This window comes from Pelophylax lessonae (assembly GCF_965119305.1).
Source record: "Pelophylax lessonae genome assembly, chromosome: 2".
Classification (NCBI taxonomy): domain Eukaryota; kingdom Metazoa; phylum Chordata; class Amphibia; order Anura; family Ranidae; genus Pelophylax; species Pelophylax lessonae.
Window position 1 is genome coordinate 671,528,582 of NC_138769.1, and position 27,445 is coordinate 671,556,026.

The 27,445-nt window shown below is 43.2% G+C and overlaps 1 protein-coding gene across 4 annotated transcripts in view; it reads right to left on the reverse strand.

Annotated features, from left to right (window-relative positions):
* Positions 1-27,445, reverse strand: part of YAP1 (Yes1 associated transcriptional regulator) — a 139,358-nt gene that overhangs the window by 93,713 nt on the left and 18,200 nt on the right. For all 4 annotated transcript variants that reach the window (XM_082245985.1, XM_082245984.1, XM_082245983.1 and 1 more), the window contains exon 2: positions 7,938-8,188. In XM_082245985.1, the coding sequence (XP_082102111.1) occupies positions 7,938-8,188 (251 nt within the window). The remainder of the gene's footprint in view (positions 1-7,937; positions 8,189-27,445) is intronic.

Here is a 27,445-nt window from a genome sequence, read left to right on the forward strand (position 1 = left end):
CCAATAAATATGTACATACGTCACTATGTGCGCCCCCATTTGTATTTTTGGAGGAATATCAATGTCCTTTATCTGGGGTATATGAAGTTGTCCGAGCCCATGGTCCTGTCTGGATATCCCGTGGAGGATTGGAGGAAGATTTGGTGCGTTTGTTCCTGATGACCATTTACACCTCATGCCCGGTGGACCTTCCTTAACAGGGGGTCTAGTTTTCTGGTAAGGAGACAACCATTTATTTCTTTGCACGTGGTGACCGTCAGGAACTTTTTTGCATGATTGGTGTTGGAACATATATGCATATCTTACTTCACCTGAATAATTTCCCTCAGACGGACTTTACGGACTCTGGTCTATTTCTTCCACATTTAGAATTTCTGATTTAGGTGGCGCTGTACCTGAACAATAATGCCCCTAAAGCAAGCTGCTTGCTGTGGGGGCACTCAATTGGAGGGAGGAGCCAGGAGCAGCAACGAGGAACCCCAGAAGAGGAGGATCGGGACTGCTCTGTGCAAAACCAACTGCACAGAGGAGAGCAGTATAACATGTTCGTTATTTGAAAACATGAGACGTTGGTGTCATTTTAAAGCTTAAAGAGATTGTAAACTGTTTAAAACTAGTAAACATCCTTTACTGAAAAAGGTAAATCTCCAAATTGTTTTTTTTTTTTTTAAAGCTGTGGTTTGACTTCCTGGTAAAGGGTAGCTACATCTGTCTTCCATGGTGCCACTGTATTGGAGGAGTGTAGTCACCCTCTCTTTCTCGCCCCAGAGATGGGATATGGACTATGTCATGTGTAATCTGCATGGAGCGGTGCACATGACCACATCTAATGTGCACTGCTTGTTCCAAACAAACAGAAGCGAGAGGAAAAAGGAGGGGTTCAGGAGCTCATGGAGGACATCACAAGGATAAAACAGCAAGAATGATTTTATGAAAGATAGATTTCAAGGCCAGCAAGTAGTGTTGCATAGTTTAATAAGGACATTGTTTAGGGTCACTGTAAACTAAACCTCTTCTGTTCATGAATGTACTGAAACGTCTTGTACACAAAGCAGCCCATAATTTGTGTGTAGGAGTGTTTTTATTGGAATCCAGTGGTAGAAATGAGCAGTTACAATCAGACAACTCATGTATTCGGTTAGAAAACAGGTTTAAGGGAATGGAGTCATGCAATAAATGCCATCAATGAGCTTTGAACATGTTATAGGTTCACCACCACCAAGGCATGACGTTCTCAGCTGCAGAAGCTCAGATATGATGGAGAGGCCTGCGCTTTAAAAGCCACACTAGGAAAATGGCAGGTGGAAGTGTATTGGTTCCCACTTGACACCTTCTCAATCACCAATTTACCTATTATCCTGCACTATGGAAAACACAAAGATCCAAATCTGATTACAGACGGTCCCCGGGTTACAAATATCCGACTTCCAAATGACTCCTACTTACAATCGGAGGGAGAGAACAGGAAGTGAGGAGAAATCTCCCCCTAGGAAGGGAAATTCACTCCTGGAAGAGTTCTCATGGGAAAAAAGTGTCTCCACTGAAGCTTTATTACCAATCCTGGTTTCCACAACAACCCAAAATTTTCAAAATCCAATTGTCATATGGACAGAAAGTGAGGTGAAATCTTCTGAACAGGGGTACAGACAGCAAAACAAATGTTACAGGGGTGTTAACCCTTCCCTATGCTATCATAGGAAAAAAAAAAAAATGTACCTGTTCCGACTTACAAATTCAACTTAAACCTACAGTCCCTACCTTGTTTGTAACCCGAGGACCGCCTGTAGTAATATTTAGCCAGTTAGAACCATTCATACAATAAATTTATATCAACTAAATTTGGCTTGGCTGGAGATGCAATTTAAATCACAATTAAAACTTTTGTAAATTTAAGCAGAACTTGACTCAAAAAGTGAAATCCCACTAGTTTGCTCCTCCCCTAGCCAGTAACAGTTACAGGGGGAGCGAGTATCAATTTCTAGCGATATCCATTTCCACTCTCCAAGGCGAAAAAAAAAAAAAAAAAACCAAAGCTGAAGTTCCTCTTAAACCCACTTCCATACCGGGCCTATTCTGGCACTCTTCTCCTACATATAATGTTTGGGGGTTTCTGGCCAAAACATTTTTAGAACCCCCAAACATTATATATGTTGTTTAGCAGAGACCCTATGGGGAATAAAATGGCAGTCATTGCAACTTTTTATCTCCCACGGTAATATAAACATCACTTGTAAGAATAGGGCATGGCGGGTCCTCTTTATGGAGAGAGGTCGGTTTTCCAGCCAAGTCAACAGCAGTATTTACAACTGCCAGGCCGGATGTGACGTCAATGTCGCGCCTGGACCTCCGAGAGTCAGAGAGACCGCCAAAGACCATCTGTTCCTTGGTATCCTCTGTGGTGAACTTCCGCCGCCGGTGGGTTCCTTCTCCAGCTTGCCGATCGCACGGACAAGCTGGTAGAAGCACCGGAGGGCAGCGGGTGGTTTGGGGGTCCCCTCCTGCGCCTGTAAGAATGATCAAGCGGCCACTATCGAAGATTGTTCTTACAGTGCAGGTTATCGCCGGCTGCAAAAGATGATAGCTGAATGATGGCAGCAGGCATCATTCAGATACCTCCACTCAAAGTCCAGGACATCATACGATGTCTTTGGGCTGGAAGTGGTAAACAGTCAAACAGAAGGGTCAGGTTAGGATTAGGGACCACTTTAAGGCCAATCCCAGCTGAACTATCCCAGCAAACAGCCAATCATATGCGACAGGGACATTTTCCTCCCCACATGAGCATCCCCATGTCAGAACACAATAGCTCAGCGGGGCAGATGGCTGTACTAACATCGGATAGTTAGTACATGATCTCCTCCAGGGCTCTCTTCCCCCCACCCCCCCCCCCATTTAGCCCACAGGGTTGAACAAAAAACGAATACAGTGTACTGGGCTTTAGTCAGGCAACTGGTCAAAATAAGAACCAACTCCATCAAACCTCAGTATTTCTTTTCTGCCCTGCACAACTGTAATCACTGGAGATCACAAGCTACCAGAAGCAGGCAGCATATGCAAATGTATAGCCATGGAGTAAAGAATACAGTTATCCATAAAAGAGGAGTTCGGCCCGTGGAAAATAAAGTCCGCAGCTACAAATCCTGTAGCTGCTGACTTTAAGTGTCTATATATTACCTGTCCAGGGAGCCTGTGATGTCGGCACCCCAACCAATTTTCGAATCGGCTGTTAGGTGCTACCGCCACTTGTCATAAGGGAAACCGGCAGTGAAGCCTTGACCCCTACTGCCCATGCGCAAAGTGTGCTGCACTTTCCAATCGGCCCAGCGGCAGGGAAAGGAGGAGGGGAGCCAACCTTCTCAGAGACAGGGCTGCTGTGCTATCTCCTGGAAGTGGGGAAGGGTACCTGTCAAAAACAGGTACCTGTTCTCTGCTGCCCCCTGAAATGTGCCAAATGGGTCACCGGAGAAGGGGGGGGGGGGGGGAAGCAGATCAGCTGATGTTCCACACTAGGGTTGAACTCCGCTTTAAGCTCATTAACAGTGAGCCGACTTCCTCCCATAATGCACACCTTACCCTTTATGTCACCAACACCCGAAACTAGTCTCATCAGCAGACCAGGACGAGTAAAGGCCCGTACACAGGTACCGATCGTCGGCCGAAAAGCGCCGGCCGACGACCGATCTGCCGATTGTACGCTTGTTAGTATGATGCCTCCGACAGCCGTGAGCGCACATTCTGCCGACAAGAATCTGTCATGCAAGCATTAAAATGTTTGTATTGTATGGCGACACCAGAGCGGCCGATTGTTCGCCAGTCAGTACAGAATTCGGCCGACAGACCGCAGATTTGCAAGACTGGGCATGCTCAGAAAAGAAAAAAAACAAAGGGAAAGTTAACCATTACATGACATCACTTCTGCAGTTGGCTGTAGTCGGCGGACAAAATTCTTGTGCTGTCTTTGCACTTTTCAACAGACACCGACAGCCCGGGGACAAAAGACGCCGATCGTTCGCCGACGATCGGTACGTGTGTACGGGGCTTTAGGCTGCTCAGCAGGTCAGCGTGTGATCCCAGCAGGGAGAGATTTAAAAAGCAGTCTTTATTTTGCTTAACAACCTTGTTTATATCCAGGCTTTTTCTCCATCAGGGCAGATCCTTCCCAGCTAGAGGCCCTTTCAATCATTTACTTAGGATGTCTGCTGCAGAACAAATGCTCTTGCTCATGCAGATGAGCTTGCCAGACTTCTGTGTACTTTACAGTCTCAGGGTCCTCATTGTTCTCTGTGAAACATGAGCCCTTAATATGGAAACCAGGGCAGTGCAGAAAGATAAAGAGAGGAAAAGATCAATATGTGCACTTTTACAGGCACTTTCCTGGAGAAAATAACTGCAGTGTTGCACAGATTACCAAAAAAAAAGTTCAAGAAACTAATTTGATTTTATTTTTCCTTGAGAGCAAAGGGAAGCAGGCTGGGTGGAAGTTTAAAGGATAAGTCCACCCTAAAAATCCCTGCATCCATAGATCTCCACATTCTAACATTAACCTATCTAGCCCTGTAAGTGTAAGGTGTTGGTGCACTTCTGCATCCTAACATGCGCCCGTGGGCTGGCTGCACCCAGCGAAGTTGCACCACAATCAGATGTTGTGGTCTGATGAGGCGGGCGCCGCAATAGGTCAACATGCCGCCCCCACCCACGCTCTCCCCCGGCTCTGGATTTGTAGCTCTGCACACCTGTCAACTCCCGAATGGGCGGCGCCAGTGTATAGAAGTGGCACAGCCCCTACACCATGTCTGCAGTCTCTGGCCAGCCCCTGCACCATGTCTGCAGTCTCTGGCCAGCCCCTGCACCATGTCTGCAGTCTCTGGCCAGCTCCTGTAGTATATTAGGGGGAGCCTGGAGCTCCTCTTTAAGTTGTCTGCTGTGTTCAAACTTTGCTACATGCAGGGAGTATTTTTTTTTTCTCCAAGAGTTGAGTTTTGACTGCTTAAATTTTTTGATTAAAACCATGGGCAATAATCGTGATGCATTGCAGAACCAAATCAAAAGTTGACTGCTTAACCGTATTGAATTGTGAGACCAGTGAAGATGCGCACCTCTAATACATACCTTTTTTAAAGCCGATCCAACCCAATCTCCAGCGCAAGAAGCTGGACAGGCTGACAACAGCTGTGAAATGAACGGGATATGACATTCCCATAGACTTACTTTGGGGCTTCCGTTTTCGGATGTGTCCTCTGCAACGGCCTACACAGTAAAGCCACAGATGACAGCTCAGCGTGAAATCGGGTCAGATCGGCTTCAAAAAAGGCAAGTATAGTCGTTTTTTTCTTTACAGGGTTAGAAAGGATAGTGTTAAGGCCCATAAACGATAAGAAAATCAGAACTAAAATTGAATCCGAACGATCGATCTGCTGATTATCGGATCGCTAGTATGGTGCTTTCGACAGTAATTACGAATTTTCTTACAACAAAAACTGGATGTGCAGGCTATAAAATTTAACACAACTTCCGATTTTCGTTTAATTAGTACAGTTTTGGTCCAAAAAAAAAAAAAAACTTGTAAGAGCAAGATTACGGAAACACAGAAATGAAAGAAGAATTACAAAACAATTCAACACATGACATCACTTCTGAAGTTGAATTCTGTTCTACGAGAATTTTCGTACGAAAGTAACCTCTTCACTTTCCATATGAGACTAGCATGCAACAAAAAACTGATGAAAATTCATCCGATAATCTGATCGTGTATACAAGGCTTTAGAACGTGGAGATCTATAGATGCAGGGATTTTAGTTTTAGGGTGGACATCTTTTAACCACAAACCTTAAAAGTAGAGTTCCACTCAAAAGTGGAACTTCCAAAGGCCTCCTGACCCCATCATGCCACATTTGGCATGTCTTTTTTTTTTTTTTAGGGGGGGGGGGGGGGAGGTGTTGGTACCTAGTTTTATCAGGTACTCGCTCCCACACTCTAGGCGGCTTGAGCGGAAGTTCTGCCCTCCCCCATCTTCTGGGACATGTCACAGGTCCCAGAAGATTGCCTGTCCACTCAGGACACGCAGCACGACTTGCGCATGTGCAGTATGCTCCCGACTGTGAAGCCGCAAGCTGTCACAGCCGGGTGCCCACAGTAGCGATGCCGGCGCTGGGGGGAAAAGAGGAAGAGAACCGAGGCTCCCACCAGCCATATCGCTGGACCGTGGGACAGGTGAGTGTGCGTTTATTAGAAGTCAGCAGCTGCACTTTTTGTAGCTGGTGGCTTTTATTAAGCACAAAAACCAGTGGAACGCCACTTTAAGGAGAACTCTAGGCAGAAAATCGGCAGCACTTGCAATTCGGGTAATCTGCCGTTTACAAGTAGCTCTGCCAGTCTTTTCCTGGATATTTTACAGGAAAAGTCTGACCATCTCCCATACACAGTGCTGACCTTTTCTCAGTCAAAATCAAATCTGATTTGTATTAAAGCTGTCCCTGCTGGGAGAAGACAGTGATTATTGCTAGTGGCCATAGCCGCCGCTAGAGATAATCGCAGGTAAAACCCAGCATGCTGGCTGTATCCAAGTTGATCGATCAACTTTGTACATTTAACCGGCTATACACAGTTTGAATACTCTAACTGTGTATGGCCTGCCTTAGTGAAGTGACTGGCCTCAGGTGATCCACATGAGATGAAACAAATCCTCCTACATTAGTTTTACCCGTTTATCTGCAGCTGTCTCTTTACATTTGTTTAAAGTGCAGAATTTTTTCAGCTTTCAGAAAACAGGGGGCAGGGAGTTGAAGTTACACTCTGTAGAGATCAGTGAGGACAGCAGAAAGCTGAGGGGAATACCTATGAAGAGTTAACACCCACACAACAGCCCATTTACTGTACATCGCTAGAAACAAACTGGGTGGGTTCAGAATGCTGCCATGGATAGGCACCAGAAAAGGAAAATTACCATAAGTACCGGCTTAGTTAACACTGCTAGTGTGAGTGCACACTTCATTTTTATGCCTTTGGATCAATTTGTGCAGGACTGGTCCTAGAAGCATAAAAATCAAGCAAGATTACATCTACATCTATGTGAAAGCAAAGTGTATGCATAGGTTTATGCAAAGCACATAAACTAAAAGCATGGCTAAATATAACTGCAAGTACCAGACCAGCACAGTTCCCAGAAATGATTAAAATGAGCCATCCATAATATGGCATGTAATCATCCAGAAGCCTTTCTTCTTAAGTAGACACCCGTAGTTAGCAATGTACCGAAATTATCGGCCAAAAATAGGGTTTTCATCATTGTGCCAAAGCGAAAAAAAAAAAAAAATAAAGTGGCGATAAACGCTGCCAAAAAACACCTGCGATTTTACCTTGCTCGTGGTGTTTTTTATAGGTCATGCTTCAAAACACTGCTTCATATTTTGCTGCATGGTGAATGCATTTCAATGGGGAGATGAGTTTTTGGTGCAGTTTGCCAAATTTGTACCAAAAATGCAGCAAGCAGAATTTCTATCCCCACTTTAAAAAAGGTGCCTGACAAATATATATATATATATATATATATATATATATATATATATATATATATATATATATATATATATATATATATATATATATATATATATATATATATATATATATATATATATATATATATATATATAATTTTTTTTTTTCTCTCCCCCCTTAAATTTCAGTGCATCCTGAATTCTCGGTTCTGAAATTTTTAAATTTGGTGCACCACTACCTGTAGGATATGGCAATAAATTCCTAGTTACTTTCAATGCCTCTAACCCATTACTTTCAATAGCATATCCTGCAAACTGCAGACAGCAGCTCCTTCAGTATGAATTCTGCTGGACAGGGATAGGTGCTCAGCGAAAAGAGAAAAGCACATATAATGTATTCCAGTAAAGCACATAATTCTGTTTTGTTGGATGGTGACTTACTTGAGAAAATATCTTTGTCCTGATGGGGTTTTGGCCATCTCCCATCCTGGTGGCAGAGGAACGTCATCTGGGATTTCATAGGAAGACTGTCGAAGATGCTGGCTTGGTGGGGCAGGACCTGGAGGAGGAACCACACCTTGCGGAGAAAGTGCACCGGGCGACACGCCGCCGAGCTGCAGGGAGGCTGGGGAAGAGTGAGCGCGAACATGTTGGGGAGTCAATGCACCCGCTGAACCTCCATCTGTGCTGGCCTGTAAAGAGGCAAGTGCGGTGTTAAAATTTAAAAAAAAAAAAAAAGAAGAAAAAAAAACCCAAACAAAAAATAACCATCCGCCCACCACCACACAAAACACACTGAAGATTTGCCATATGCATGACTCTTACATATATGAACTCTTCCGCCTTAAAAGGCCAAGTCTATGTTTTGAAGAAAGAAAAAAAAAAGTGCACTTATTTTTTACAAATGGGTCTGCAAAGTATTGCAAGGTCAGTAGCAAAGGCTACTGCAGACTCTTCCTCCAGCTTTCTGCATACCGAGGTACAGATTTTTCAGTTAGAGAACTATAGGAAGTGTCAATGGATTGGGAGTGCCGTAATCCCCACAATTTTGTTCCATTTGGAAACTACGATGCAGATAGAACAGATCTTTGAATGATGTGGCTGGCTCTGAAAGCAGAGCCCAACCATGTCACACCCAAAACACAAGTGTAACATTTTAAATCTAAAAGTTGGCCATACACTATGTCATTTTCATCCGGTTCATTAAGAAGCAGCTGAAATTTACTCTGCGGGTGGCCATTGCCACCCTCACACCTGACATCATTGGATTGAAAAATTCAAGGAGCCTAGACAGAACAGTTTCAGCCAAACAGCAGTTGCATGCAATCAGACGCAGCCACAATTTGGGTATTCCAGCAGCCACCGGTGCCAGCTATCAGAACACAACAGCTCCAGTATATGATTTGGCCAGCTTGACACTTAACTGCTGGTTCTTCTCTGCACTGAGCTTTCGAAGTACACCTGCCTACGCTGTCTACTATAAAAAGGTAGAGTAAAGTCCAAGTCCAGCCAAAACATGTTTTCCCTTAGCTTTGGGTAGATTGGACAGGATTAACACCTTTTAATCTTTTATTACCGCATCCCTATTGGGAAATCTCATTTTTGCTTCCTATCTATTCAGTGGTATCAAAACAGATCATAAAGTGAGAGAAATTGCCTAGAGAGACCCAAGAGACATTCTACCCCAAAAAGTTTTGTTGACCTTTAAAGAGGAAGTAAACTCTGATCCATTACCTGTACCTATAGGAAAGCCAAATATCTCCTGAAGGAGATATTTAGTATACATGCAGCCTATGAGGTCATTGGCGCATGCGCTCTGAAGGAACCTTTAGATTCCTGTGCAGTTATCGGCGGCTCCCCGGCGCATGTGCGGGAGTGATGTCACGTGGCTCCAGGCCAATCACACAGCTGGAGTTCGCGGACCCGGAAGGAAGACGAGAGAAGATGGATGCGACCTGCAGCAGGAACAAGGCATCCATCGAGGGCTCGGTTTGAAGGCATGTTTCACATGACGTGCTAGTATGCAAAGCATACTAGCACAATATGGCTTTAACTTGCAGGTCATAAAAAAAAAAAAAAAAAAACTTCCAGTTTACTTCCTCTTTAAGTAGGGTACACACTAGTAGAAAATCTGCCAAAATTCCCTTCCGAGGTAAAATCGTACGATTTTTGGCTAGTGTGTACACACTTTTCAGCAGCCGATGCTGACATTTTCAATGAAAAAAAATAATGGAGGGACAAACCCCAAAATTTATCGTCCGTCCCCAGACAACCAATTTACGTTTAATGTGTACGGAGTACGTCCGTGAAAAATCGGATACGAAAGACAGCGCATGATCTGAAGTTGCTGAAGACCTGGAAGTCTAGGAACAAATGTCCCCAAAAAAAAAAAAAATGGGACGAGAAATTTCGTGAACATTATGCACTGTCAACAACGGTAATAAACGCTGAGCAAGAGAGAATAATCGGAGGATATTTTGTCAGATTTTCGTCAAATGTGCACGAGCCTTAACCACTTGCCGACTGCCTAACGACGATTTACGTCGGCAGTTAGCCCCTCACAGGCAAAGCGACGTAGGTCTACGTCGCTAACCTGTGAGGGTCTAGGGAACGCGCGCGTCCCATCGAAGGTCACAGACAACCCCCCCGCGCGCGAGGGACCCGATGTCCGCCGGTCACTTGCGATCGTCTGTTACAGCGGGAGAAAGGCAGGCGGCTAATGTAAACAAAGCCGTCTGTCAGTCTCCCCTGTGTAACAGCACAGATCATACGGTCCGGCTATGCCGGACCGTTGATATGTGCTGTTACACACACAGCCACATCCAATCACAGTTAGAATCACGCCCCTAGGGACACACACAGCCCCTCCCTCTCAAATAAAGTTAACTCCTTCACTGCCAGTGTCATTTTTACAGTAACAGTGCATATGTATAGCACTGATTATTGTAGTAATGTCACTGGTAACCCCAAAAGTGTCAAAAATGTCAGTCAAGGGTCCGATCTGTCCGCCGCAATGTCGCAAAAAAAAAAAAATTGCAGATCGCCACCATTACTCGTTATAAAAAAAAAAAAAATATTTCCCTTAGTTAGTAAACACAATAACTTTTGCGCAAACCAATCAGAATACGCTTTTTGCAATTTTTTTTACCAAACATATGTAGCAGAAAACAAATTGGCCTAAAATGTTAAAAAATTTTGATTTTTACATTTTTTGGGGGAATTTCATATAAAAAATGTGAAAAATATTGTTATTTTTGCAAAATTGATGCTCTTTGTTTGTTTATAGCACATGATCAAAAAAATTGCACAGGTGATCAAATACCACCAAAAGAAAGCTCTGTTTGTGGGGAAAAAAAGGACATCAAATTTGTTTAGGTACAGCGTCGCACGACCACGCAATTGTCCGTTAAAGTCACGCAGTGCCGAATTGCAAAATAGGCCCTGGTCAGGAAGGGAGTAAAATCTTCCGGGGCTTAAGTGGTTAAATCTGCCTTTTGGAACAACCAGACCATTCCCCAGGGGGACTGGTTGGTTACTCTATTTTCAATTAGACATTCTTGTACTATGCAACATCAAGGTTCAATGCGTAGGGACCATTATTCCTTAGAACCTCTCTAGATCCAACAGTGAGCCCCACACGTTCTATCTGAACAGAATAACTTTTGTTATGCGGCTCATCAGGCTTGCCTTACTACATAGCAGAATGAGAATGGGGAGTTGGATGAAATGTCTCAAAAGAAGACACTGTTCAATCATTCGACTCTTTATATTACCTGGGCCCGTAGTCTCACCAAGAAAAAAAAAAAAAAAAAAAAAAAGAAGAATTTACATTTTTCTTCCTAGTAGCCAGAGCAATACCTAGACCCTGAAAATCCAAAACCTCACCAACAAACATTTAGATATAGGAGCTGCAATATTTTATGTGCATGAAGGAACTAACAACTACACTATATGACAACTATACACAATTCTCAATCACTGAGTTCTGGCTGCCACGTGCCCAATTTTACATTATGGACTTGGCAGAGAGATGCCCGATGCTACAAAACTGGGAGAAGATTTAGAAAGTAAAGCAGAGACCAATGTTGGAGGTCCAATTAAAGTTTGACTAGCTGGGGGGGGTTGGTGAACGGTTAGCTGAAGCTGTGGGTCTTTTTTCTGGTGTGCTTCTAATCACAAGAAAACCATAAAAGAAGAAAAAGGTAACCATTGACACCGCTGGCTTGGTTGCCGAATGCTACTTAAAACAGTAGTGCCATGGAGTGGGAAAACCCTTCATTCCTTCCCATCAAATGAAGTGCTGTCTGGCAACACATCCATTATGAAGCGATCAATGGAAGGCAAAGCCACCCATTAGGACAAGGTGAAAGTTACCTATGGTATAATGTGGCACAAGCTGGAAAAAAAATATATTAAATTTGGGAGCTTGTCATCTTGGCTTAGAAGCTAGGAAGCATCTGCTTCAAAAGAAATGCCTTAAAAATATCCAAGTGACAAACTGGTTATAGACCAGCCATTCTCAGCCAAGTTCCTCCAGAGGTTGCTAGGGGTCCACTGCCAGCTGGCAGAGAACTCTGTCCACCACTGGAAGGGCACTCACCCCAATGACCACCAATATAAGGGCCATTTTCTCCATGCCCCCAGTTCACTAATCTTAGCAGGGGTTCCTCCAGATCTGAAAATGTTTTCAAGGATTCCCCTTGGGTGAAAAGGTTGAGAGGCTGCTATAGACTACAAAATTGCTCATTATATCCCCCACGTCCCGCCCACAACAGTTGGGTGCATACAACATTGTTATTTAGCATATTTGGCTGTCTGGCTAGAGGAATTTGTCTAGCTTGATGCTTGTCATGCAGGACTGGGACCACAACAGTAATCCATAAAATGTTTTACGCTAGAGTTTTGGAAAATACCCTTTTCTTTACAACTGCTGCTCTCACTTCACATCTTGTGCTATAAAGAATACATGGTTTTTTTGTCAAGAAGATCTAGGGTCATGCACACTGCAGCTGAAAGGAAAAAAGCTTGTGCTTTTTTGTGCTCTTTTAAACTTCAAGCTTTTTTGAGCATAGGCCTTTTTTTTTCCATAAACCAACCCTCCCCTCATTTTATTTTTTTAGTGCATTTTTGGGCATCTTTTCTGCTTGAAAGCTCCTCTCACAAAATGCAAGTTTGATGGGTAATCCCAAACGGCAAAGGACAGGAAAAAAAAAAAAAAGGGACAGAAGTTTTAGCCATTCCCTACTCCAGGTTTTGACAAATTTGCTTGGAAACTAGAAGCCAGCTAAAAAAAAGTTAGAAGCCAGTTTTTTTTTTTTTTTTTTATTACCATGTCCACTGACACATGCCTTTATTCGATCCAATCTTGCCTGCCAAGAACAGATGGATGGTGGTCCTATTCCCCATCTGTTTGGGGGATCGGATGGAAACGGACAGGCAGTTCATTTCCATCGGATTGCCCCATAGGACCGGTCATCCACCTGCTCAGCGGGTATCAGCGGAGAGATCCCCTTTTGAGCAAGCAGATTCTGCTTAGCAGAGGCACCTGGTTGACAAGATACCTGTCGCAGTGTAGCCCAGGCGCCAGGTTGCCAATTCAAGTCGCCAATGCAACCGGGCACCTGGGGTTTTTGGTGCCCTGCCCTACTCTGTTCAAAACTAAAAACAAAATTGCATTAGACTTACCTAACTTCATAAGATTTCCATTTAGCTGATCTTTCACTTGTCTGAGGGATCTCACTGAACCAGGTCATGGTATAGCTAGTAGTAGTTAAGTCACATTCAATGTTTAACATTACAGAACAAGTTGCATGTGACTAACTTACCATAAGCTTACCCCTCGTCACAGTTTCCTTTTCACACAATTGGACAACTGAAAAATCTTTTAGACAATTTTATTGTGTGAACTTTCTCAAATCCTTTAGTAAATCACCCTTCAAGCATAAGCACAAATCACTGATCGTGAGCAACATACAATTGGAGAGAAGAACTGTACAGCCAATGTTTTCATTGGCTGTCTGGTGCTGCCGCCATCATGGGAACCCGGCAGTGGAGCCCTGCGGCTTCACGAGCGGGTCCTACTGCGCATTCCTACTGGCTCGGCGGCGGAGGAGGGACCGAGCTTCCGAGGGACAGTGCCGTATCCAGGAAGTGGGGAAGGGTACCTGTCAGAAACAGGTACCCATCCCCCCCTCCCCCCTGAAAGGTGCCAAATGTGGCACTGGAGGGGGGGGGGGGGGGAAGAGGAAACAAAAGAGCGGAAGTTCCACTTTTGGGTGGAACTCCGCTTTAATGGCGTTGCATGGAAAACAATTCTATGCTGCCATTGTCAAATAATCAGGAAAGAAAAGTCAGCCGTTTGCATCAATTTGAAGTGAACATTCAGGGTTGGGGGAATAGTACGACCAAAATCAAACAAGTATGCATTAAATATGAAAAGGTCTCTAAAACTACAACCATTTTTTTTTTTACTTTTTGATATAGTGGGAAAGGATTAGAACCTCTGACAAGTTGTTACTGCTATCCAGGGCTCCATCAGAGAATTACCGGCAGCCCCTCGGCATGGGACATGGAAACTAGTGGTGATCACTGGAGTAGCCATGCCTACTACAGTCATTTCCAGCTTTTAGAGAAATCCCACAGGTATGGTATTATGCATTAGGCGAGCTTACCATTGGTATTAGTAATATGCAGCATGAGGGGGTTAATGTATTGGCACTGCTGGTCACTAGTGACAATTAACCCCTTTGTGCTGCATTAGTTCAACCAGTATCAGTGCAACCAGTGTTAATTGACACTGATACTGGTTGCACTAATGCAGCACAAAGGGGTTAATTAACTGCTACTGGTTGGTCACTAATGCATCAATACATTAACCCCCTCATGCTGCATAATACAAATACCATTGGTAATTAAATTAACCTCTTGCCAACCCGTCACAGTACATATACTGTGACAGGGTGGCAGCGACAGGTGTACGTTGCTGCCTGTTTTTGGTCTGCCCCTCTTCTATCTAAATTTTAAAATTATTTGGGGGGGAAAAGTCATTTTCGGTTTTCGGCCAAGGGCATCCTGCATTTTCGGCCCAAAGTTTTCATTTCGGTGCACCCCTAATATGCATTATTACAATGCCCAGGCTGGACCAACTTAACCATCGAAAAAATGACATGCTTGGAATTCTTCCTTAAAGCATAGGAACATGCTCAACAGACTGGAAAACCATCAACGCCATCATTGTGCCGAAAGGTCAAAAAAAAAAAAAAAAAAAAAAAAAAAAAAAGGACAGGCCCATCCTCTCCTGCATGCTCCTATTGGCTCATCACTAGGATACTAAAAAGAATTATGCACAGGACTAGCATCTTTTTTCAGCATTATTAGGGAATGAAAACAAAAAATGGTCAGAAAAGAAAAGCAGACAGTAAACACTTTCGTGTTCCCTCATACAGACTGTGGGGAAGTTCCTTCTTACACTGTCTGTGGGAAGAATGCCTTTCAAGTTGGTGGTCAATGGAAAGGAACCCTTATGCCTCGTACACACGATCGATAAGTCGTCCGATTATGTGTTTGCACTTTGCTGCATGATACTAGTATCAAATTCACTACTGCGTAATAAAAAAAGGTATGATTTTTTTTTTGTACGATTCTGGAAAAGAAAGCTTTCCAGTTGCGTAGCTACGTATCTGATCAAAAAAAAATGGAAAAATGGTAGCCAGACTTTTTCCGGTTTATTTTCTTGTTTCTGATCATGCGTGGTCTTGGTCTATCGATTTTTAGCGAAAGCATACTGTACTGATTTAACGATGGGTCGTTCGATAGGCTATTGTACAACAAAAGTTGTCGTGTTTGTTCCTTCGGATTTTGTTGGACGAGATGTCAAAAGCTGTGTACTAACGAACAGCTTATCGCGCGATCAATTCGAAAGCGATTTTTTCCGTACGATTATCTGATCCTGTGTACGAGCCATTGCAAATAGCAAAAAAAAAAAAGTATTTAAGTTTTGCTTTAACCCCTTGACCTCCGGAAGATTTACCCCAACAGGCCATTTTTTGTCAAACGACACTGCGCTACGTTGAATGACAATTTACACGGTCGTATGACGCTGTATCCAAATATTTTTACCACAAATAGAGCTTTGTTTTGTTGGTATTTGATCACCTCTTTATAGCACAAAAAATAAAAACCACAAAAGATCCGACAATTGTGAAAGAAAAAAACAATATTTTTAACTTTCTGCTGGGCAAAATTGATGGCATCTACAAACTATGGGATATTCATTTTTTTACTAGTAATGGCGGCAATCAGCGACTCATAGCGGGACTGCGATATTGTGGCGGACACCAACACTTTTTGGGGACCAGTGACACTTATATACAGTGATCAGTGCTAAAAAATATGCACTGTCACTGTACTAATAACACTGGCTGGGAAAGGGTTATCAGGGGCGATCAAAGGGTTAACCGTGTTCCTCCTAGCCAGTGTTTTTCTAAACTGTGGGAGGTGCTTACAAGGGGAAGACATGGATCCTAGTCCCTGCTTTGCAGAGACACAGAATCCATGCCTTCCCTACTGACAGAACAGTGATCTGCCTTGTTTACAACTCTCTGCTGGATGACCGGCAGGTTCCGGCGGACATCAAGTCCTCGACACTTGCCGCTGGGCTCCCGCTGCGTGTAAACACCGCAGGAGCAACCCGATGGCAGAATGCATGCGCGCCCCCTAACCAGAAGAGCCGGATCACAGATACATATACATTTATTTACACACCCGTGATCCTGCCCAAAGGTGCCACCGTGTAGCAGTAAAACTGCTATTGGGTGGACCTTAAGCAGGTAAACATACAAAAACAGTTGCTGTCATTGGGCAATGGTAAAAGGTTGACTACACAGAGCCCAACAGCAACGAGGAATAATATAATACAAGGGTAAACTACCCACAAGGTGGCATAGCCTTTTGTTGGAAATAACCAGACTCCGTAGCTAAAAACATAACTGGTGTCAGTGGTTACTTATCTGGGATACAAAAATTGATCATAGCTCAAGGATCCCCCTATCACCATCTGAAGGAACCTTGGGATCCCAAGGAACCCTGGTGAGAAATGCTGCCCTTTATGGCATTGATGCAATTATCCTTTCAGATTACACGGACATAGTACTTTGGACCAACCTCTTTCAGAGTTTTACACAAAGTCTACATTAACCTTGCATGACAAACTGTTATTCAACATTTCACAGACCTCATGGTCAGGTAAGGTTCGTTGTACTGTGGGATGAAAGTAATTTTAAAGTGTAGTTTTTTTGTTTTAAAAATAACAAACGTCACGCTTACCCGCTTTGTGCAGTGGTTTTACACAAAGCAGGCCAGATCCCTCCTCTTCTCGGGTCCCTCGCTGGCACTCTTGGCCCCTCCCTCCTACCAAGTGCCCCTGCAGCAAACAGCTTGCTATGGGGGCACCAGAGCCAAGACATTGCTCCGGACAGCAGCGGGAGCCAATGCCTTGGGACAGCAGCGGGAGCCAATGCCTTGGGACAGCAGCGGGAGCCAATGCCTTGGGACAGCAGCGGGAGCCAATGCCTCAGCCAATAAGGGAGAGCCCCAGGACAGCCGAGACTCTTCTGCAACATCGCGGGATTGAGATGGGGCTTGGGTATTAGGGAGGCTTACAAGCAGAATGCATGAAGATAAAAAAAAAAACCTTATGCCTTTACAACTACTTTAAATATATAATTATAAAACGCAACACTTTTTTTGCCCCCATTTTTCATGAGCTGAACTCAAGGAGCTAAGACTTTTTCTATGTACACAAAAGGCCTATTTCTCTCAAATATTGTTCACAAATCTGTCTAAATCTGTGTTAGTGAGCACTTCTCCTTTGCCGAGATAATCCATCCACCTCACAGGTGTGGCATATCAAGAGGCTGATTAGACAGCATGATTATTGCACAGGTGTGCAATAGTCTGGCCACAATAAATGGCCACTCTATAATGTGTCGGGGGTCCAGCGGGGGTCGGAAGTCCAAAAACCAGTCAGTATCTGGTGTGACCACCATTTGCCTCATGCAGTGCAATACATCTCCTTTGCATAGAGTTGATCAGGTTGTTGATTGTGGCCTGTGGAATGTTGGTCCACTCCTCTTCAATGGCTGTGTGAAGTTGCTGGATATTGGCAGGACCTGGAACACGCTGTGATATACGCCGATCCAGAGCATCCCAAACATACTCAATGGGTGACATGTCCAGTGAGTATGCTGGCCATTCAAGAACTGGGATGTTTTCAGCTTCCAGGAATTGTGTACAGATCCTTGCAACATGGGGCCGTGCATTATCATGCTGCAACACGAGGTTATGGTTGTGGATGAATGGCACAACAATGGGCCTCAGGATCTCGTCACAGTATCTCTGTGCATTCAAAATACCATCAATAAAATGCACCCGTGTTCGTTGTCCATAACATACGCCTGCCCATACCATAACCCCACAACCACCATGGGCCACACGACCCACAACGCTGACATCAGCAAACCACTCACCCACAGGACGCCATACACGCTGTCTGCCATCTGTCCTGTACAGTGAAAACCGGGATTCATCCGTGAAGAGAACACCTCTCTAAAGTGCCAGACGCCATTGAATGTGAGCATTTGTCCACTCAAGCCGGTTATGATGAACTGCAGTCAGGTGGAGACCCCGATGAGGATGACGAGCATGCAGATGGGCTTCCCTGAGACGGTTTCTGACAATTTCTGCAGAAATTCTTTGGTTATGCAAACCGATTGTTGCAGCAGCTGTCCGGGTGGCTGATCTCAGACCATCTTGGAGGTGAAGGTGCTGGATGTGGAGGTCCTGGGCTGGTGTGGTTACACTTGGTCTGCGGTTGTGAGGCCGGTTGGATGTACTGCCAAATTCTCGGAAACGCCTTTGGAGACGGCTTATGGTAGAGAAATGAACATTCAATTCACGGGCAATGGTGGACATTCCTGCAGTCAGGATGCCAATTACACGCTCCCTCAAAACTTGGGACATCTGTGGCATTGTGCTGTGTGATAAAACTGCACATTTTAGATTGGTTTTTGGACTTCCGACCCCCGCTGGACCCCCGACACATTATAGAGTGGCCATTTATTGTGGCCAGACTATTGCACACCTGTGCAATAATCCTGCTGTCTAATCAGCATCTTGATATGTCACTCCTGTGAGGTGGATGGATTATCTCGGCAAAGGAGAAGTGCTCACTAACAGATTTGTGAACAATATTTGAGAGAAATAGGCCTTTTGTGTACATAGAAAAAGTCTTAGATCTTTAGTTCAGCTCATGAAAAATGGGGGCAAAAACAGAAAAGTGTTGCGTTTATATTATTGTTCTATAGTGAGTGTGTGTATATCTCACATATACACACACGTCAGTGTTAATTTCGCCGACAAATGTTTTAGTCTACTAAATTAACACAATTTTAGTCGACTAAAACCAAAAGAATTCAGATGACTAAAATACGACAAACTAACTAAAACGAAATAAAAAAAATGGACATCAAAATGAACACTCCTCTGCTGGCCATTTCTATATCGGCAACAATTCTATCCAGAGCATGTAATAATAGCACATTAAAGTTTAAACATGTATTGCACCACCGCATACGCATAAGTAAGGAGCATCTACTAAGCTGCTGAAAACTAAACAAGAAAAAGGCTTTTCTTATATTTTTCCCTAATATTTAATGTTGGTAATATATTCAGGTAATACGTGCAATGACATTACAGCCAATGGAGTATACAGTTTTTGGGTTTTTTGTATTTTAAAGTTGCACTTCGGTTTGTCAAAAAGCAATATTTCTGTTTGTTTATGAAACTTGGTTTTATTTATAAAGATGTTTATATATCACAATGGCAATCTGTGTCTGTAGTGCGTGTTCAAACCTTATAACCGATTAGATTTTTACTCCAGGAGTATACAATTCGTTTGAAAATGCTAGAGATGTTTAAATAATTCATTAGAATTAACCTAAATCTATTCGATTTGTAGTTGACTAAAATGTATGAGATTTTATTTGACTAAAAAAGGTACTGGAGATTTTAGTCGATTAAAATATGACAAACAATTCAGATGACTAAAATACGACTAAAACTACTAGACCTAAAAATAAAATCGAAATTTGCTGCCAAAATTAACACGGACACACAAGATAAATTAGGGGAGATGCTTTGCAACCCTAGCTTTTCTTTCTTCACATATGAAATGTATCAAACAGAAAATGGTCAGCTGTGCTACCCACTAGAGCTGCACGATTCTGGATAAAATGAACCAAGATTTTTTTTTGCTTATAGACTCATGATTCTCGGTATAACACCTTTTCATTATAATAAACAATTGGGCTAACTTTACCGTTTAGTTTCTTCTTTTTTTTTTTTTTTTTTTTTTTTTTTTTAATTCATTAGAGTGTAATTTTTCCCAAAAAACTGGGTTTGAAGACTTCTGCACAAATACAGTGTGACATAAAAGACTGCAACGATCGCCAATTTAATCTCTAGGGTCTCTGCTCATTTTTATTTTGAGGGGGGGGGGGTTCTAAGTAATTTAGCAAAAAATACTGGATTTTAACTTGTAAGCAGCAAGTGCCAAATAAAATAAAAAGCTTAGGCTGGCCATACATTATACAATTTTCTTTAGGTTTATCTTCAACTATGTAGTACAAAGGCCTACCTCATAGGATACAATTGAAAGTGTTGTTTAGTTTTGCCCTTATATTATATGGATTTTGGTACATCCAACAGAAAAGTGTACAAGACAATTGAACATGTATAGCCAGCCTGAGTCTTTAAGAGGTTTAACTGCCCTTACTTTTAGAGCCCATTCACACTAGGCTGACAAGTCGCGCTCCCTCGCGGTCCATTGACCGCTACAGGACACGTTTCTAAGTCGCTCCGACTTAGAAAAGGGGTCCTGTACTACTTTGGGGCAACCTTGGAGCGACTTGCATAGACTTCCATTATGTGAAGTCCCTGCAAGTCGATCCGAAGTCGTGGTGCACTGTAATGCACAAGTCGCCCCCGAAGTAGTAAGGAGTCGTGTCGCGCTAATGTGAACCGGCTCTTACAGACCCAAATTCATTCCTTTGATCAAAAAGAACGAAATGATACATTACAAAGCATTGTGTTTATAGATATCTAGCAGCCTTAAAGCGGAGTTCCACCCAGTGAACGTTTTTTTTAATAAAAATACCCCCGGGACAGTCAGGGCTAGTGCATTCCACAATGGATAGCCTCTGATCTGTCCCGGGTTGCACTTACCTTTTAGAATACATACTTACCTTGAAAAGTATTGTCCAGCGCTGCCATCTCAGGTGTGGGCAGCTTGAAGCCAGCGCGATCCTCTTCTGCATCTTCTTCAGTCCCACGATGCACTGCACCGGCCCCGCCGTCACTTCCGGTGCCGCAGCGTCATCCCTCCACAGCTTCTGGGCATGCCCAGAAGCTGTTTAGAAGGGAATGACGGCGCCTGCACCGGAACTGATGTCGGGGCCGGTGCATTGATTCATGGGAGCGATGACGTTCAGCTCCCAGGAATCATTACAAAAGCCAGGAAGTGACGAATCGCCGTGGCCGCCGAGGGGGAGGAAGAAGGAAGTAAGGTAAGTATATTTTCTCTAGAAGGTAAGTAAAAAAAAAAAAAAAAAAATTTGCGATTATCCATTTGTTTTTCAGGTGACCCGAGAAGATGGAGGTAAGTAAATTTAGGGTGGAACTCCGCTTTAACAATGTTGATAAACATTTGCCTTTTTTTGACCGCTGCGAGTGAGCAGAGAACAGTTTGGTAAGGCTCCATTCACACCTGAGCGTATTGTTCTCTTGAAATCTGCCAAAAAAGAAGCTTGTGTACTTTCTTGAGCGTCTGGCGACAAAACGCTCATATGTGAACAGAGGCCATTGAAATTAATAGGATTTTGCCTGTCGGGCGTTTTGAGACTTCAGAGATGTGCCGCCTCTGCATCTAGAAAATACGCTCCTTGCTAACCAATGAATCCACAAAGCTCCTAATCCATTCCATGGATATTTCTTGCCTGGACTACTGCAACTCTCTTCTCATTGGCTTACCTTTACATAGGCTAGTGGCCAGTACACACAATCAGAAAATCGTAAATACCGCTTTTGTATGATAATCTGATTTATTACATAGCTTTCGAGAGCCAATCATGACAGTTCATTCGATATTATCCAATGGAACAAGCGCGAAAATCATACCAGATCGTATGATTTACATTTAATTAGTACAGTTGTCTTCCGAAATGAATTACAAATACTTCTGAATGTTCATTCTGTCGTATGAGAATTTACAGAACTTTTAGTTAAAAAAAGTTTAAATTTTTGAGGAGATTAGCATTAAAAAAAAACAAAAAAAAAAAAACCACACCACAACATGACGATCATTCCTCCAATAATCTCATTGTGTGTACCAGGCATATCCTCCCCTCCCCCTCAGTCCATCATGAATGCCCCTGCCAGACTCATCCACCTTAAACCGCTCAGCGTCTGCTACCCTCCACTGACTGCTGCTCACCCTACAAATTAAATTCAAAATACTAAAACTAGCGTTTCTGAACTCCGGTCCTCAGGGCACACTAAGTGCCGGTATCTAATTCGGAGCGCACCGCTCCTAAGATTACATGTAATGTCTGTGCGGTGCAAATTCAGCCATACAAACTTACAGATCGCACTGTGATATGTGATCTGATCTGGGGGTGTCGTTAACTTCTAATTGACAGTCCCAGTGTATCGCATATGGCAGTGTGAACTGCCAGGGGTGCGGATGCGATGCGGGAACACGCTGTATATTTGCAGCGTTCCCGCATCGCACAAATGTAAAACGGCACTTAAGGGCCAAGTTTGCAAGAAAACTGAAAAATACATCACAGGTGATATCATTTGCTGCTCAGTGATTGCAGTATTCAAGTCTGCATCTCCCCAAGGTAACACCTAAGGCTACGTTCACATGTAGGCGTTGGCATTTTATAGGCATTTTTCAGGCATTTTCCAGGCGTTTGGAGGAAGGCACTGACATCTAACAAAAACGCCTATAGTCTGCCCAAAAAGAAGCTCATGTACTTTTTGGAGGTGTCGGAACGCTCAGATGTGAACAGGGGCCATTGAAATGAATAGGATTTGTCTTGTTGGGTGTTTGAGCTGATCCTTAGAGCTAAAAAACGCCCCAAAATGCCTACATGTGAACGTAACCTAAAATCTGGTTAGTGTGCCCTGAGGACAGGAGTTGAAAAACACTGCACCAAACTTACAAAGCCATCTGTAACGCTCCCCAAGCTAAATCACTAACAGTTACGAACCTAATCTTTCTCTTCATCCCACCAAGACCTCCCGCTTTTTAGATCCCTTGTCATCTCCTCCCATGCTTGACCCCAGGACTTTTCCAGAGCCTCTCCAATTCTGTGGAATTTCCTACCCCAATCTGTCCATCTCCTACTCTATCCACCTTTAGGGCTCCACCACACCGAACGCAGTGGGATGCTGTTGGCTGTAGGCAGTAAAAACACAGTTGTGCTGCATCTTTTCTAACCCCCGTGGTGCAAAGGCAGCCATACATGGATATACTCATGCTGTCCTGCATTTCAAAAATGATCCTCCACAGAGCATTTAGTGGGCAGCACCGGTCGCTGAAATGTGACCCATTTAACCACTTTACCACCGGAGGATTTTGCTGTCTTACGTCTGGGACACTTTTTGCGATTCGGCACTGTGCGACTTTAACTGACAATTGCACGGTCGTGCGACGCTGTACCCAAACAAAATTTACGTCCTTTTTTTCCCACAAACAGAGCTTTCTTTTGGTGGTATTTGATCACCTGTGCGATTTTTACTTTTTGTGCTATAAACAAAAAAAGAGCGTAAATTTTGAAAACAATATTTTTCACATTTTTTTTTATGAAATTTCCCCCCCAAAAAAATTTAAAAATCAAATTTTTTTAAAATTTTTGGCCAATTTAATTTCTGCTACCTATGTTTGGTGGTAAAAAAAAAAAAAAAAAAAAAAAAAAAAAAAACGCAATAAGCGTATTTTGTTTGGTTTGCGCAAAAGTTATTGCGTTTACTAACTAAGGGAAAGATTTATGTCATTTTTGGTGTTTTTTTTTTTTTTTAACGAGGAATGGCGGCGATCTGCAATTTTTTTTGCGGGACTGCGACATTGCGGCGGACAGATCAGACTGACATTTGACACTTTTGGGGGTACCAGTGACATTACTGCAGTAATCAGTGCTATACATATGCACTGTTACTGTAAAAATGACACTGGCAGGGAAGGGGTTAATTTTTATTGGTGATCAAGGAGTTAATGTATGCCTGGTGCTTACTGACGTGTGTGGGGGGAGGGGACTGTGTGACACAGGCACAGATTGCAGGTTCAGCTATGCTGAACCCTGCAATCTGTCCCTGCCTGTCACTTAGGAGATCCGCCCGCTTTGTTTACACAAGCAGGCGGATCTCCACACTCGATTCCCTGACGATCGGGGAAGAGCAGCGCCGCCGCTCCTCCCCTGGCCCGACTCCGGCTGTGACTGAATACAGCGGGAGCGAGAGAGGGGAATGTCTGGTGACGTAGGTCTACGTCGCCAGACGTTATCGAGCCACTTTGCCGCAGTAGAGCTCTAGTGAGCAGTGCAGAAGTGGTTAAGATTCAAATCATTGCTCTCTTGGGAGCTACAACAGCCACAGGTATCCAACACTAAGCGTGCCACAATAGCGATATCCGATTTAGCAGGGGATCCGTTCACAAATTCCCTGTTGAATGGAGCAGTAATGGCTGTGAAAGGACCCTGAGGGCTTGTTCACATGTGTGGCTATAATGCCTCCCCTCTAAGAAACAATATGGCGTTGGATAACTTTCAGAGGGCATTTGACTCCTCACATTTTGCTTTAACTCTCAAAATGCTGAACCACCGTGCCACACCGACATGTTTTTCACGCGATACAATACAGCCTGCCAAAAGGGATGCCAAGTGACACCCTGTGTGCATGAGACCACAAGGGTTCAGTGGTCCACTTATTCAAGACGAAACTGACATCCCCACCACCATTGTCAAAAGCTTATGGACCAAGAAAAGGATGGGTTGGTCTCAACTTGTTGTATATACAAATGCCGAGATTTGTGTGCGGCCTTGACAATGATGGGATTCAGTCAGGAAAATTTAAAATAAAAAAAATAAAAAATCTATAACAAGGTTAAGGAAATGCATAAAAAAAAACCCCACACACAACAAACAGAAATAGGAGATAAGGTACAGTGGCTATAAAAAGTCTACACACCCTTGTTAAAGTGTCAGGTTTCTGCGATTTAAAAAAAAAAAAAATAAATGGGACAAAAATAATTTCAGAACTTTTTCCTCCTTTAATGTGACCTATAAACTGAACAACTCAGTTGAACAAACAAATCTTTTAGGTGGAGGGAAGTAAAAAATTAAAATGGTTGCATAAGTGTGCACACCCTTAAATACTTTGTTGAAGCACCTTTTGATTAGCACTTTGGGTATGAGTCCATCTATATCACATCTTGATTTGGCAATATTTGCCCACTATTCTTTGCAAAAACACTCCAAATTGGTCAGATTGCGTGGGCATCTCCTGTGCACAGCCCTCTTCAGATCACCCCACAGATTTTCTATTGGATTCAAGTCTGGGCTCTGGCTGGGCCAATAAAACTTTAATTTTCTTCTGGTGAAGCCATTCCTTTGTTGATTTGGATGTATGCTTTGGGTCGTTGTCATTCTGAAAGATGAAGTTCCTCTTCATATTCAGCTTTCTAGCAGAAACCTGAAGGTTCTGTGCCAATATTGACTGGTATTTGGAACTGTTCATAATTCCCTCTACCCTGACTTAAGCTGGATACACACTATCCAACTTTTGTGATTAGATTTCCTTCAGATTTACCTTTTCTATGTAGTGCAAGGGCCTGCCAGATTGCATACAAATTGAAAGTGTTTAGGTTTGACCTCATATTATATGGTTTTGGAAAGTATAAAGGAAAAAGTCTTCAGAAAATCTTATAGTGTGTATGGCCCATTAGGCCTCTGTTCCAGGTGAAGAAAAACAGCCCCAAAGCATGATGCTGACACCACCATGCTTCACTGTGGGTATGGTGTTCTTTTAGTGATGTGCAGTGTTTTTGTGTCAAACATATCTTTTGGAATTATGGCTAAAAAGTGAAACCTTGGTTTTAGCAGACCATAACACATTTCCCAAATGCTTTTGGGAGACTTAAGAAGTGTTTTTGCAAAATGTAGCCAAGTTTCCATGTTTTTCTACGCAAGAAAAGGCTTCTGTCTTGCCACTCTACCCCATAGCCCAGACATATGAAGAATACGGGAGATTGTTGTCACATGTACCACACAGCCAGTACTTGCCAGATATTCCTGCAGCTCCTTTAATGTTGCTGTAGGCCTCTTGGAAGCCTTCCTGACAGTTTTCTTCTAGTCTTTTCATCAATTCTTGATGGAAGTCCAGTTCTTGGTAATGTCACTGTTGTGCCATATTTTTCCCAATTGATGATGATTCACAGTGTTCCATGGTATATCTAATGCCTTGGAAATTCTTTTGTACCCTTCTCCTGACTGATACCCTTTAACATGGAGAACCCTAGTCAGGAAAGACCTAGTCAGGAAAGACCTACTAGAACAGCCGAGGCACTTGGTGTGTACTGACTCCTATTTTAAATGAGTTTGAATGTGATTGCTTCAGTCTAAAACACTTCTACACCTCCAGTCATAAGAGGGCGTGCACGCTTATGGCAACCACGCTTATGGCAACCACATTAGAAACTAAAACAATTTTTACTTTTTTACTCTCCCCTCTCCCAAAAGATTTCAGTTTATTGTTCAACTGAGTTTTACAGTTTATGGGTCACATTAAAAAGGTGGAAAAAGTTTGGAAATTTTTTATCTGTGTCTTTTTTTTTTTTTTTTTTTTTTACACAGCACAGAAACCTGGCATTTTACTAAGGGTGTGTAGACTTTTTATATCCACTGTACCTGTGTGAGAAGATTCAGTCTTAGGCCCCTTTCACGCGGCTCCGTTCCGTCAATGGAGCCGTTCTGCTCAGCAGGGGGCCGATGCCCGCTGAGCAGGTGGATGACAGCACCGTCTCTGCTCTGTGTGTGGAGACAGAGGTGTCAGATCCCCGCACTCCTCTATGGGGGAATGAGATGAGAACGGACCGCCTGTCCGTTCTCATCCAATCCGCCAGATGGATGGAAAATAGGGTTTCCACCTATCCGGATTTGACAGACAGGATCGGATGTCAGTGGACATGTCTCCGCTGACATCTGCTGCCCCATAGAGATGCATTGGGCATCCGTTCAGATCCGCCTGAAAAACTGACCGTAATTGTGAAAGGGGCCTTAACAGTAGGTTTGGATGTGCCAAAGAAAGTCTTACCCACGCTATATGCAACTAATAATCCTTCAGAGCACCAATATCAATTATTTTTCTCATTTAGTTTTATATATTTATTTTCCTGCAAAAAAGATGTGAATTTATTTTATATTTTCAAAGGTGAACTTATCCTTTAACTGCTTGCTGTCCAGGGCAGATTTACATTTTTCATGGACAAAAAAAAAAAAAAAAAAAACAGCATTTTTTCCCAGAAAATGTACTTGGAACCTCCAAACATTACATATTTTCCAAAGGCAGGGCCTTGGAGAATAAAATGATGGCTGCAGCAACCTTTTATGTCACACAGTATTTGTACGGCTATTTATCAAACACAAACTTTTAGGCTGGGTTCACACTGGTGCGATGTTAAGACATTGAATGTGATTCGCACCGCACTGCTGTGCAGATTATATGGCTGAATTTGCATCGCATTCACACCAAAATGGTGTAGGACTCTTTTTTGGTCCACTCTGGAATCGGATCGCATGGGTGTTCACACCCATGCGATCCGATTCCTGCACCAT